This window comes from Equus asinus, chromosome 4, assembly GCF_041296235.1.
Source record: "Equus asinus isolate D_3611 breed Donkey chromosome 4, EquAss-T2T_v2, whole genome shotgun sequence".
Taxonomy (NCBI): Eukaryota; Metazoa; Chordata; class Mammalia; order Perissodactyla; family Equidae; genus Equus; species Equus asinus.
In genome coordinates this window covers 40,947,008-40,960,821 of record NC_091793.1, presented here as the reverse complement: position 1 = coordinate 40,960,821, position 13,814 = coordinate 40,947,008, and the positions used below count along the sequence as shown (strand labels likewise).

The window sequence follows — 13,814 nt, the reverse complement described above, 5'->3', positions numbered from 1 at the left end:
AAGTGTTTTAACCCTTCTAAACCAGTTTCCTCATTTGAAAAATGGAGATGATGCCTATTTCAAGGTTAATAGTAAGAATTACACTGGTTAATGTATAAGTTGCCAAGCACGTTGTATGTCACATGGTAAGGCTCATTAAATAGTAGGTACTATTAATATTATAGCAACTATCATTTCTAGGAGAGACTGTTGGGGATAAAAGATGTTCATTGAATGAAAACTCAGGCAACCTATCGCACAGACTTCTTCCTCGCCTTTATAATTGCTTACCTGCTTAAGACCTGGGACCTCAGCTCACTGAACATTGGCACCCGAATCGCCCATTAATTTATCAAATAAGGCAATCTGAAAACTCCAAGTGTATCTTCTCGTAAGGACCTGGACTGTTGAAGTGGAAAACTAAAAGTAAAGGCGTGACAACTGCCCTTTGACCCCACTCCCCCATCGGTCGCCTGCTCATTTAAATGGTGCGTCCCCTCAGGTGCCACTCTTGATAAAATTTGCGCTGAGCGCTCCCTGTGGATTCGACGGACGCGCTGGAGGCTTCAGTCCTCACCTGCCCAGGTGTCTGCTGCGCTCCGGGATCCCGGCAACTGGGAGCCGGGCATCAGGTGAGCGCTTAGAGTGGCGGGGACGCTTCCCGAAGGCCCAGTTCGAGGGGCTCGGCTGGCTGCAGTGGGACCACCGGCTACCACCAGCGCATACCCACTTTCCCCCGTTCGCGGGGCGCTCGGGGACCCGGCGGGGACCGACTCCTGGAGCACGCCTCCAATTCCCGCAGGGCGCCACGCCCGCCGCGCTCCCGGCGCCGGGAAATAAGAAGTGAGCGCCAGGCCGGCCAGGTGAAGCTCCAGTCCCGGCTGATCGCCGCGGGGCCGCCAGTTCCGCGCGGGGCCGGGTGATCGCGCGGCCATGGACGCGCCGCGGGGCATCGGCACCTTCGTGGTGTGGGACTACGTGGTGTTCGCCGCGATGTTGCTCATCTCGGCCGCCATCGGCATCTACTACGCCTTCGCGGGGGGCGGCCAGCAGACCTCCAAGGAGTTCCTGATGGGCGGCCGAAGAATGACCGCCGTGCCAGTGGCGCTGTCCCTCACCGCCAGCTTCATGTCGGCGGTCACCGTCCTGGGCAGCCCCTCCGAGGTCTACCGTTTTGGGGCCATATACAGCATCTTTGCCATCACTTACTTCTTTGTGGTGGTCATCAGCGCGGAGATCTTCCTCCCTGTGTTCTACAAACTGGGAATTACCAGCACCTACGAGGTAAAGGATGATGGTGGGCTGGGGAGGGGTGTGGAGGACTTTTCTGGCTCCTGCAGAGATGTTCCTGGGGGCAGACCACCATATGGAAATCTCGGCCTGTCCAGGTCCATCACCTCCCATGCCCTCCCCTTTAAGGGAGAAGTGTTTGATAAAGGCCACAAAATCTTGGGACTTACTCTCAGGAGCTCAGTGAAAAAGAGGCTTCCAAATTAAAGGGAATGATTTGGACTAGTGCTCACTAAGGCCCTTTCTGCTTTAACATCCTTGATTCTGAGCCAAGGGGAAAGATTTTAACACTTTTTATCTTGGGGGAGGGTAAGTCGTTCAAGTCTCAGCTCCTCCTCCTTGAAATAAATCCCCTTATTCGAGGTCTTTTCCAGGCACTATTCACTTTTCCAGGTTAGTTGGGGAAGAATTTTCACTCTCCCCTCCTTCCCCTTTCACACACATACCTGCCGTGGTGAGGAAGACAGTTAAATGGTTAAAGATGCTGTAACTCTTGTCCCAATACCTGCTTTGAGACCATTTTCTACTGCTTCCTAGCTAGGTAACCTTGGGTGACTTAGTGACCTTTTGTGTCTCTTCATTCATCTCAAAGTGAAAATTATAATACCACCTACCCCATCCAGTTGTTGGGAGGATTAAATAAAATGATGCAAGTGTAGCATTTAGAATAGTGTCTGGCACAGGGTAACTGCTGAATAAATATTGGCCATAAGTATTGTGGTGGTTAGAGGCGTTTATCTTGGGATCACTAGGAAAATTTGGTTGCAAGGTTCTTAAACAGCTCTGCCTTCTCTCTCTATGGAAAGATGATTAAGGAAAACCATCTTTCCTCTTGCATAAGCCCACTGGTTATAGGTTTTCTCAAGTTGTCTGCAGGAAAGGGCTTTGCAAATATAGTGAATGTTTGGTTTACTTTAAAGAGCTTGAATGGGAGTGTGAGGGGAGGATAAAAACCCAGGGGAGTGGTGAGGCCCAGATTAGTGCCCTCAGTGGTCGCGTTTACCCATCCTCCATGGACCAACCTGCAGAAGTTTCCTCTCTAATAGGCCATTACCCAGAGGACTCTGAGCCTCATTCTCACCAGCCACCTCTGTCTTTGAGTTTAATGTAGTGTTTGCTCCAACCCAGAGCCACTGGAAGGTGGTTTCCTAGTGAGGCTGGTTCAACTGGTGCTGGGGACCAGGCCCCAGTGGCACCGTAAGTGTAGGTGGCAAACTGCATGGGCTTTAGTCGTGTCGTTTAGAGCGAGGCATCCCTGGGGCAGCATTGTCTTCCGCTCACTCTGGTTCTTGTGTTTGAGAGAGTTCAGTCATCACCCCAGAAGTGAGCAGGATAGAATTTTTCTCTTTTGCAAAGGTGACAAATTGGCTGCCCCAGGCCAAACTCAGTCTTCAGTCATGATTGTTGTTGTTTTTTTTGACCCCTATGGTGTTTTGAAAAAAAATTAATTTATCATTTAATGATGGTGGGAAGTCGAATAAAATTCCAGATTCTGGCTTCTTTTGACAACCTGGAAGACTTGTGACACTGGGCCTGCACTCTGTGGCCACAGGAACTCCAGTTTACAGTCATTACTATGACTTCCTATTAATTTCTATATTGAGGCCTCATCACTGTATTTGCATGGTTGCTTTCTCATGATAGAGAAATCTTTGCATTTATGTCTTTGTCAAAAATGCAAAAGAGAGAGGCTGGCCCCGTGGCCGAGTGGTTAAGTTCGTGCGCTCCGCTGCAGGCGGCCCAGTGTTTCGTTGGTTCGAATCCTGGGCGCGGACATGGCACTGCTCATCAAACCACGCTGAGGCAGCGTCCCACATACCACAACTAGAAGACTCCACAACGAAGAATATACAATTATGTACCGGGGGGCTTTGGGGAGAAAAAGGAAATAATAAAATCTTTAAAAAAAAATGCAAAAGAGAAAATGGACAGGAGTGAAGGGAGTTCTTATTTTGAGGGAGAGAGAGAGAACATATTTCTTAGTGGACTTGAGGAATGTTCCATCATGTTAATGTACAAACACCTGACCGATGCCGCTCAGGTGTTACCTGATGGGACTTATAGGCATTTGAGTCTGTGAGCGCTGATCTGTAGTTCACCAACTCCAAAACTCAGAAAGGGTTTGAAGAATTTGGCAAGAGGACTTCAGTCCCCACAGATGAATGCCGCTCTCATAGTCACTGACCCGTGCTTCTTTGGGGCCGCAACATTAACTCAACCAGAAACAGATTTCCCACACATTTCCAGTAGTGGAGGCTAAATTAGCAGGGTTCCAGCTAAAAATGGCAAAAGCTAACATTTACTGAATGTTTAATACATGCCAGACGCTAGGCTGCATGTTTTACATACATTATCTGACTCAATACTCAAAACAGTCCTTATAAGGGAGGTATTATGAGAGCCCCATTTTGCAGACAAAGAGACTCAGAGTTAGTTAAGCTACATAAGAGAGTGTGAAGCAAAGTGGACACATGCTTATAGGCTGTGTAGTGGTGCATAATGGCTGCTTCTGAAGGCTCTGGTGAGTCTGTTATAACCCCAAGCAAGGCTTATGACAGTTCAGAGAGAACAAGGGAAGTAGTACAGGACACATAGAGTTGTGGATGCACCAGGAGTGTTCACGACTACTGGGTGCCAGGCAATTGGAGACAGAGAAGTTAGATAACATGTTCTGTTTCTGAAGGTTGGTCATGGCAAACACTTTCTTGAGGAATATTTTGTTTGTTTTATGCTGAGAGGCGGAGCCACCTACACAGAATAAGAAGTGCAGCATCGGGTGATACCCTGGACTTTTGCTCAAGTATGAAATCTCTCCCTATTTATAGTTCGTTAGCTAAGACTGGCTGTTCAGGAGCATTTTTGATGTCTATCACCACCTTAAGTGTAGTCTGGCAGGTGTTTAGCAACTCCCAGATCCACAGACAAGAAGTGTAATGCAAGAATCCAATTTCATTCGCCACTTCTTCAGGATCTTTCTGGATCCAGCGAAATCTGTGTGTTTGAACTGAGTTGCCCAGACTCTCTCTGTTTTTATTTTTTTAATCCAGTAGATGTCTTAGCATCCCTAAGGTATTGAAAGTTCTGAGGACTGCGAGAGATCTTGGTTGACTATTGGCACCTACTGTTAATCTATAGTTTTGTCTGGAAATCCTAGAGCTCTTCTCTAAGCCTGCTTCTCAGTGACTTGGGCTTCTGGGGGTGGGGGGGTATCCACATATTTCTTTAGCAGACCAGTAACTACTGATATCTGAGATAGTGATATACTTCTTGGTTCTGTCTTGAGATGGTCTTGTTTCAGCTTAAATGCATAGGTTTGCCTGGATCCAGCTGACCTTGGAGTGGGGTGGGGAAATATATATATATATACACACACATATATTTATATATGTATGTATATTTCAGTTATTTGGTTTAACTTGCTACATTCTTATCTCCATCACATTTTTCTCTTCAGTTTTCTTTAGTCTGTAGCAATTTGGATACGTGTACCTAGAAAAGGCAAAGGCTTCTTTGTCTATTCATGTACATTCATTTGTAATAGAGTTTTACTAAAACAAGTATGAGGAAATAACATTGTTCTGTTTCTAGGCTTCAAGACACTTGAGTCTTCTAAAAAGTCTTCCAAAATGTCCTTGAATGATTTTCACACATGTAATTCACTGAAATTCAAACTCTCACTGCCTGTGGATTTAGATACCAGCTTCTTAATATCTTACTTTTGAATGAACAGTTTATAATATTTCTCCATCCATTTATATCATTCAATAGCCTCCAAAACCCTGCAAAGTAAGAGGGGAAAGAATTATTACTGTGATCCTCATTTTCAAGAGGAGGAAGCCGAGATTTTATGTGACTCCACCAAGCTCGTGGAGTCAGGGGTGAGGCTGGGACAAGGGCTGGAATTCTTCCCCCAGTGTGTGACACTGAACTGTATATTTTTTGCACATCAGTTATTTTTGGAGGTCCTACTATGTGTCAGTGCCACCCACTCACTCTGTAAAATCTTAGACTCCTTGTCAGTTTACTTATTTATTTCAAATTATGTAGTGGTTACACCCGCAAATTTTGGCATTAGATGGTCCTAGATTTGCATTGTGGCTCTGGCAACCATTAGTTGCAAACTTGGTGTTCTCTCTGAGCCCCAGTGTCCTCCTCTCTAACATGTACTTATACATACTACCTGCCTCATGAAGTTGCTGGAAGCACGGTCTATGTGACAAATCCTCTATGAACGTTAGCAGTGATTATGGAACAAAAATATCCAGTGTCTTTTCTTCTGATTTTTACCTAGTGTTAGTTTTGCCTTCCTTTTTTCCCCTGCTATGTGAAAAGACTATTGTCAGCTTTAAAATTCTCTCTATGTGTAGTAATAGTATTCAAATTAAAGGATGTCTTGGGCCCCAGCTTGCTTCCAGCTCTGAAATTCTAGGATTCTAACTCTATAATACATTATGTTATATAACAGAGGAGATAAGCAGACTATATTATAAGATATAGCAGATGTCAAGGAGAGTAGGAAGAATTGATAGGGTTGTTGGCTCTGAATGGAAATTGACGTGGGCTGGTTTAAGTTAAAAAAAAAAAGTTTATTGGAAGGTTATGAGGGTAGCTCATAGAACAGAGGGGAAAGTTAAACAGACTGTGAAAAGGACAGGAGCCAGGGCAGCCTCTCCAGCAACCCTGTCAGGATCAGTCTGTTTCTGCTCCAGTCATTTTCTGTGGAAGAGAAGCTGATTGGCTAAGCTTGGGTCATGTGACTACCCCTTGGTCAGATGAGGCAGGGCACCTCGATTGACAATTTCATCACAATTGCCTGCTGTGGGAAAGGTGAATCAGGGAAATGTATGGAGTAGATACCAAGAGTAAGGGGAGAACAACACTTGGCTCATTCTAAAAATGCAGAATATAATTCCGTTTATATGACATTCTGGACAGAGCAAAGCTAGGGATGGAGAGATCAGTGACTGCCACGGTTTAGGGGTGGGGGAAGGGTTTGACTACCAAGGAGCAACAGGAGGGAGTTTTCTGGGGGTGATGGAACTGTTCTGTATATTTAAACCCACTTAACTGGACTCTAAAGCAACAGTCAATTTTGCTGCATGTAAATAAAAATAATAGTAAAGTAAAAATACAGAATGCAAATTAGTTATGAAATTACTTTAAATTTTCAGCGCATTTACCTCTTAAGCAGCTGATTTTTAAAAAGTGTCCAGAGGTTTCACATGTTAACCATTGTTCCTTTTTTTGAAACAGTATTTAGAACTTCGATTTAATAAATACGTTCGTCTCTGTGGGACAGTCCTCTTCATCGTTGAAACAGTAAGTAGCTCTCCATTAATTTATTGTTTTTCATTAAAATGTTTTTAACCAAAGCATCTCGGCCAAACTTACTCAGTAAATGCATGAAACATAAAAAAGACATGTTGAAATAGGAGGAAACAAAAAAGGAAAAACACTTGTCACTACACAGCATTAACCCTTAAGATCATGAAACAGTGTTTCTGCAAATGCCTTCCTTCTGGGACAAACAGAATCTTTTCAATGAATGTTAAATATTATATTGATCAAACAACATTATGTTGCTTATCCTACCTCCTACCATCCCCACCAAACTGACAGTCAGGGCATTACTGAGGTGACACAGATATTTGAAGTAGCTGTAGTAGCAGCTGATAGTAGGAATAGTAGCATACTTCAAAAAATGAATCAGTACTCCCTTTTAAAAATGGAAACATGAGATCTAATTGAAACAGTTACTGAGTGTAAAACAACAGAACCATGTATTCTGGAGGAGTTTTTAAAGCCAGGGTCACAATCCAGTAATTCAAGAATTATGTAAGCATAGACTTACTGATTGACACAAATGGAAAGCAGAGATTTGCCAAGCCGTCAGTGACAAAGAATGCCTACCACCCTTCATCCAGATTGCTGGAGTCTTGTCATGATCATTGTCCCATCATTTATATCCAACTTCCTCTGGGTAGCTATGTACTTTAGAGATGGTTTTGATAATGAGAGTCTAGGAAGGAATTTTCCTGCTCATTCCTGTTTACAGCTCCGCTTCTCCAATCACAAGCTACCTAAACATTTGCTACAGCATGACAGAGTGGCTTTGTAAATTATTCAACTGGATTTTTTATCTCTGTAAATTACATAACTTAAGTTATATCAGCCCTCAAAGGAAGGAGCCCTTTGGGGTCTGCTAGAGATTCTGACACAGAGCTGAGGCTGGTACTTGCATTTGCCAACTGTTCAAACTCCCTTTGGATCATTGTTAGAAATGCAAACAGAAATGAAAAGTGGGGACAAGTGTTAGGAATGTGGCCTATGGTCATGTTTTCAAATCTTCAACTTGGACAGAGTGAATGTGGAAAGCTAGTACACTCTTGCAGTAAGAGGGCAGCTTTAGCATCTTCCATTTGAAGGACTTACCTCCATAGCTCTACTCATGTTATATGATCAAACATTCAAATACTACATAATATGATTTTGTTTACAATGTTTTTATGGGGTAATCACAAAATTAGCTTCTGTGTGATATATTTGAAAAATCATGTGCAATGAAAATGATATTCTGAGAAAAGGGACTTTACGTATCTTATTCATGATTGTACCCCAGATTAATAAATATTTGTTAAATGTATGAATGAAAAATAATAAATAGTATAAAAAAGATAGAATGCAGTTTTTGTTGGCTTTGAGAATTTCTAGTGTAACTTTACACTTTTGTTTAATTAATGGGCATGCAAACCTTTAAAAACGAGTTTCCAAAATTCTCACTGTTTTCCCAATTGATTATGCAGTGTTTAACAATAGTTCAAAGGTATGTGAATTTCTTTTTTTCTTTGTAATTGTTTTAGATGCAGGAAAATTGATTTCAAGCTTGGATTGATGGATCAGTGACTGTCTGCACTAACCCCACATGAAAAGTCCATATTTATTCACAAAATTGCTCATGAGAGATTTTTATAGCCTATGACCACGTCACAAACAGAAAAGGAGAATCAACTTCACTTAAATAACATTTTTCAAGTTACAAACAATTTTATTAAGTCCACTGAAAGTGTGGTTTTAATTCCTAACTGAACTTATAGAAAGCTATCAATATTTTATTTGTAATTCATACCGTTTATTTGGTTTTCTTTTTTCCCATAGATTCTGTATACTGGAATTGTTATTTACGCCCCTGCTCTGGCTTTGAATCAAGGTACATTTTAAAGTTACCACTTATGTCACTCACATTTTGTGTTTCCTTTTTAATGGACTTTCTTCTCTCTTTGGAGAAACAGGGAAATAGAGGAATGCTTCTAATAACCTGTGTCAGCTTGAGGGGGGCCAGGTGGGTTCAGTGTCCACACTAGCAGCTTCTTTGTGTTCCTGGATCATAGTCCCCAAAGGTCTGTGGATTACTAGAGGAGCAGACTTCACTGGGCAGTGATCCTCTTGGATGTGCCAACCAGCCATTCATCATTCTTTCATAATGAATGCCCCCTATAGTCTGAATCACGAATAACGACACTCCCTCCCTTTGTGGCTTTAACCTGGAGCCCATCTCCAAGAGGCTTCTCTGTTCCTAGGCTCAGTTCCATTGTAAAAAGTCTGGCAGGGAGAGAAGATTTTCTTCTCCTCACTTCTAATATGGTCCAAAATTCAGGAGAATGAGATCTGTGTGATTTGAAATATCAGACTGCTCCTAGTGAGAAAAGGACAAATGGCTATAGTGTCTTTATAAACAAATGTATGAAGATTGTATTGATCCACAAATTACTATACTCTCTAGATTTGGGCAGATAAAAGCAGTGAAACTGGGATAGTTTACTGAGGCAAAGGTGACTGTTAGATCCTCAAAAGGCTTTGGGGAAACTCCATTTCCTTTAAATTCTTATCAATCACAAGTGAGTTTATTTCTAAAACTTCCTTATAAAATGGAGAAGTGGACTCTGATGGGGAGAATGTGATGCAGTTCCTGGAGTTAATATGAAATGGAAAAACCATGATAAATCCATACTCTAATTTCTTGCTTTCATGATAGATAGTAGTTATCATGTAAGTTTATAAGGTACAACAGTTTCATTTCAAAGAAGAACTCCGTTATATAATAGGCTTTTGAATTCTGAATGTCAGGCATGTTCCATGTCAATATTACCAGCATCACAAATGGATCGCTTTGTACATAAGGAACTGAGCTATAAACTTCATAAGTTACTTATTGGTTTTAAGTATAATCAAAGATGTTGGCTTTAGGGTTTTAAAGTGCAGTTCCAGGAATAAGGGAGTACTACCTTCAAACTGTGGAGAAATCGAGGCCCCTGTTCTTATCAGTTTATTGAACCACTCCCGAGGGATAAATTAGGAACCAAGAGACTGCATTTTGACTACTCGAATGTCAATTGTGTATTTTACTGTGACCAAGGCAGTACGCACAAACATAGGCACAGTACTTGGTGTTTTACAGATACTCAATAGAAACTTATTTAACTGAATTAGAGCTTAACGTTCTCTGGGTCCAATCGTTTTTTTTACTATGGAAAACTTCAAATATATAGTAAAATAGAGAGGATAGTGTACTGAATCCTAGTGTATCCATCAGTCTACACTAATTATCAGCTCTGGTTTAATTCACTCTGCGTTTCCCTCACTAGATTATTTTGCTGTAACTTTGAGGTATCATTTCACCTGAATTCAGTATGTCTTTTAAAAATAAAGACCTGTTTTTTAAACACAATTATACTATCATATCTAAAATGTTAACACTAATTCCTTAGTATCATTGATATCAAGTCAGTGTTCAGCTTTCCCTGATGTTTTTTTGTGTTTGTTAGAATCAACATCCAAGTAAGTTTATCTAATTGCAATTAGTTGATGTGTCTCTTAAGTTTCTCTTTCTTGCTTTTTAAAGTTGAAAAATTATTACTTCTTATCATTTAAATTGAGATATAGCTTATAAACAATAAAAACGCACAGATTATACAGCTTATGTATACTTTTGATGTTGAGTTTACTGGCTCATGGAATAGTAAAATGAATACAAAAAGACAAATAACCTTGTAAAATGTGGGCAAAAGACTTGAATAGACATTTTACAAGAGGAGATACTCTTCCAATCCATTACATGGTATCTATCCATTTGTCCAGGCCTTTGAAAACTTCTCTTAGTAAAGTTTTATAGTTTTTGATGTTGAAGTCTTGTGCATATTTCTTAGGTTTACTTCCAGATAATTGATATTTTTGATGCTATTGCAAATGGTATCATTTTATAATATTTTCTAATTATTCATTGCAAATATATGAAATTACAGTTGATGGGGCCAGCCCCGTGGCCGAGTGGTTAAGTTCGCACACTCTGCTTCAGTGGCCCAGGGTTTTGCTGGTTCAGATCCTGGGAGCGGACATGGCACCACTCGTCAGGCCACGCTGAGGCAGAGACCCACATGCCACAACTAGAAGGATCCACAACTAAAATGTACAATTATGTATTGGGGGGACTTGGGTAGAAAGAGCAGAAAAAGAAAAGATTGGCAACAGTTGTTAGCTCAGGTGCCAATCTTTAAAAATACAGTTGACTTTTATATATTGATCTCCTATGCTGAGATTTGCTAAATTTGCTTCTAATTCAAGTAGGTTTTTGGCAAATCCCTTAGGATTTTCATGTTGTTTATGAATAGATACAGTTTTAGTTTTTCTTTTCTAGACTGTATGCTTCTTATTTCTCTTTCTTGTCTTACTGCACTGTCAACATGGGAAATTACATTGATTTTCAAGTGTTAAATCAGTTTTGCATTCTTGGAATAGACCTCACTTGGTCATGATGTATTAACCTTCTTATTATTGCTGGATTTGATTTGCTAATGTTTTGTTAAATATTTTTACAGTCTATGTGGACTGTCGACCTGAAGTTACTTTTCTTTTAATGTCTTTGTCAGGATTTTTGTATCAATTATGCTGGCTTCATAAATGAATTGGGAAGTGTTCCTTCTTCTATTTTCTGACAGACTTTATGTAAAATTGTGTATTTGTTTCTTGAATGCTTGTAGAATTCACAATGAAGACATCTGGGCTCAACATTTGTTTTTATAGAAAGGTTTTGGTATATGGGTTCGATTACTTTAATAAATATGGAGTTATTCATATTTTCTAATTCTTATTGAGTCAGTTTTGGTGAACTGTGTTTTTCATGGAATTAATTCATTTTTATCTAACTCGTCAAATTCATTGCCATAAAGTTGTTTATAACATCCTGTTACCCTTTTAATGTTTTTAGTACCTATAATGATGTCCTTTCTAATTATTCCTAATATTGATATCTTTTCTATCTTTTTTCTTCATGTATCTCACTATTCTTTTATTGATGTTTTCAATTTTTTCTAAGAACCAGTTTTTGGCTTTGTTGATTTTATGTGTTTGCTTTCTATTTATTAATTCGTGCTATTATGTTTATCGTTTCTTTTCTACTACTTACTTTGGGTTTAAATTTTCTAGGTTCTTAAGATAGAAACTTGATCATTGATTTTGAATCTTTCTTATTTTTTAAGGTAAACTTTTAAGTTATAAATTTTTCTTTAAGTACTACTTAATCTGCATCCTACAGATTTTGATACATTGTGTTTTTATTATCACTCAGTTCAAAAGATTTTCTAATTTCTCTTTTGATTTCTTTCACCCAGAGGTAATTTAGAAGTGTATTACATAATTTTCAAACATTTGGTGATTTTCTAACATATCTTTTTGTTATTTATTTTTAAATTAATACTGTTTTGGTCAGAGAACTATTATTATTTTAATCCTTGGAAACTTATTGAAATTTGTTTTGTGACTCAGAATATGGTCTATCTTGCTGAACATTCTATGTACTCTTATAAAAATGTGTATTGTGTAGTTATTGGGTGTAATGTTCTATAAATGTCAAAGGTTCAGTTGGTTAATAGTGTTCAAATCTTCTTTATCTTAAGCAATAATTTTTTCTTATATCAGTTACTGAAGAGGAATGTTAAACTCTCCAAATATAACTGCTGATTTTTCCTCTTCTGTTCTGTCAATTTTTTAGCAGATGTATTTTGAAACTCCTTTAAAGTCTCTTTTGCTTTGTGATATCCCTCCCTTTTTTTAAATTGCAGTTTATTTTTTGAAGAAAGTGGGTCAGTTGTTCTGTCTAATTTTCCAGGTTCTTGGTTTTACTGAATGTATCACCATGGGGTCATTTAATGTTCCCAAGTCCTCTGTATTTCTTATGAACTAGTAGTTAGATCTATAAGTTTTCCTCAGACTCCAGTTCAACTTTTTGGAAAGACTATTTCATAGGTAGTGTCATTTATTTCCTTCAAAAGGCATAGAATGTGAGTCTTTTTTAAAAAAATTATTAGCAATCATTGTTGGTCATTCTGGGTCTATTATTTCATTAGGGCTTATAAAATGGGGTATTCTTTTTTTATAAAATAAGTAAATTTTATTTTGATACCTTGACTTTTTTTAATTGAGGTCATATTGTCTTTTAAAATTGTGTAAATTTCACAATTTTTTGTGTAAAATTGTGTACATTATTATATTTCAGTTTCAGTATAGCTTGTATTGTGTTCCCCACCAATAGTCTAGTTTTTATCCATACACATGTACCCTTTACCCCTTTTTCCCTCCCCTCACATGCTTTTCCTCTGGTAACCACTAATTTTTTCTCCTTATCTATGTGTTTATTGGTTTATTGGTTTATTGGTCCACATATGAGTGAAATCATACAGTATTTATCTTTCTCCGTCTGACTTATTTCACTTAACATAATACCCTCAAAGTCCATCCATGTTGTCACAAATGGCACAATTTCATCTTTTACGTGGCTGAGTAGTATTCCATTATATATACATACCACATCTTCTTTATCCATTCATCCATTGATGGGCACTTGAGTTGCTTCCACATCTTGGCTGTTGTGAATAATGCTACAATGAACATAAGGATGCATATATCTTTTTGAATTATTGATTTCATATTCTTTGCATAAATAACAAATAATAGAATAGGTGGATCATACAGTATTTCTATTTTTAGTCTTTGAGGAATCTCCATACTGTTTTCCATAGTGGCTGCACCAGTTTGTATTCCCGCCAGCAGTGTATGAGAGTTCCCTTTTCTCCACATCCTCTTCAACACTTGTTATTTCTTATCTTGTTAATTATAGCCATTCTGATGCGTGTGAGGTGGTATGTCATTGTAGTTTTGATTTGCATTTCTCTAATAATCAATGCTGTTGAACATCTTTTCATCTGCCTGTTGGCCATCTGTATATCTTCTTTGGAAAAATGTCTGTTCATGTTCTCTGCCTGTTTGATTGCGTTGTTCATTTTTTGTTGTTGAGTTGTATGAGTTCTCTATATACTTTGGAAATTAACCCCTTGTTGGGTATATGATTTGTAAATATTTTCTCCATTGATGGTGGGTTGTCTTTTCATTTTCTTTCTTTTTCTTTTTTGGTGAGGAAGATTGGCCCTGAGGTAACATCTGTTGCTGATCTTCCTCTTTTTGCTTGAGGAAGATTGTCCCTGAGCTAACATCTA

General features: G+C 39.1%; 1 protein-coding gene across 1 annotated transcript in view; it reads left to right on the top strand.

Moving 5' to 3' along the window:
- Window positions 1–520: 520 nt before the first annotated feature.
- Window positions 521–13,814, top strand: part of SLC5A8 (solute carrier family 5 member 8) — a 58,408-nt gene continuing 45,114 nt past the window's right edge. The window contains exons 1-3 of the mRNA XM_014835062.3: window positions 521–1,263; window positions 6,523–6,588; window positions 8,425–8,476. Of these exons, the coding sequence (XP_014690548.3) occupies window positions 913–1,263; window positions 6,523–6,588; window positions 8,425–8,476 (469 nt within the window). The 5' untranslated portion in view covers window positions 521–912. The remainder of the gene's footprint in view (window positions 1,264–6,522; window positions 6,589–8,424; window positions 8,477–13,814) is intronic.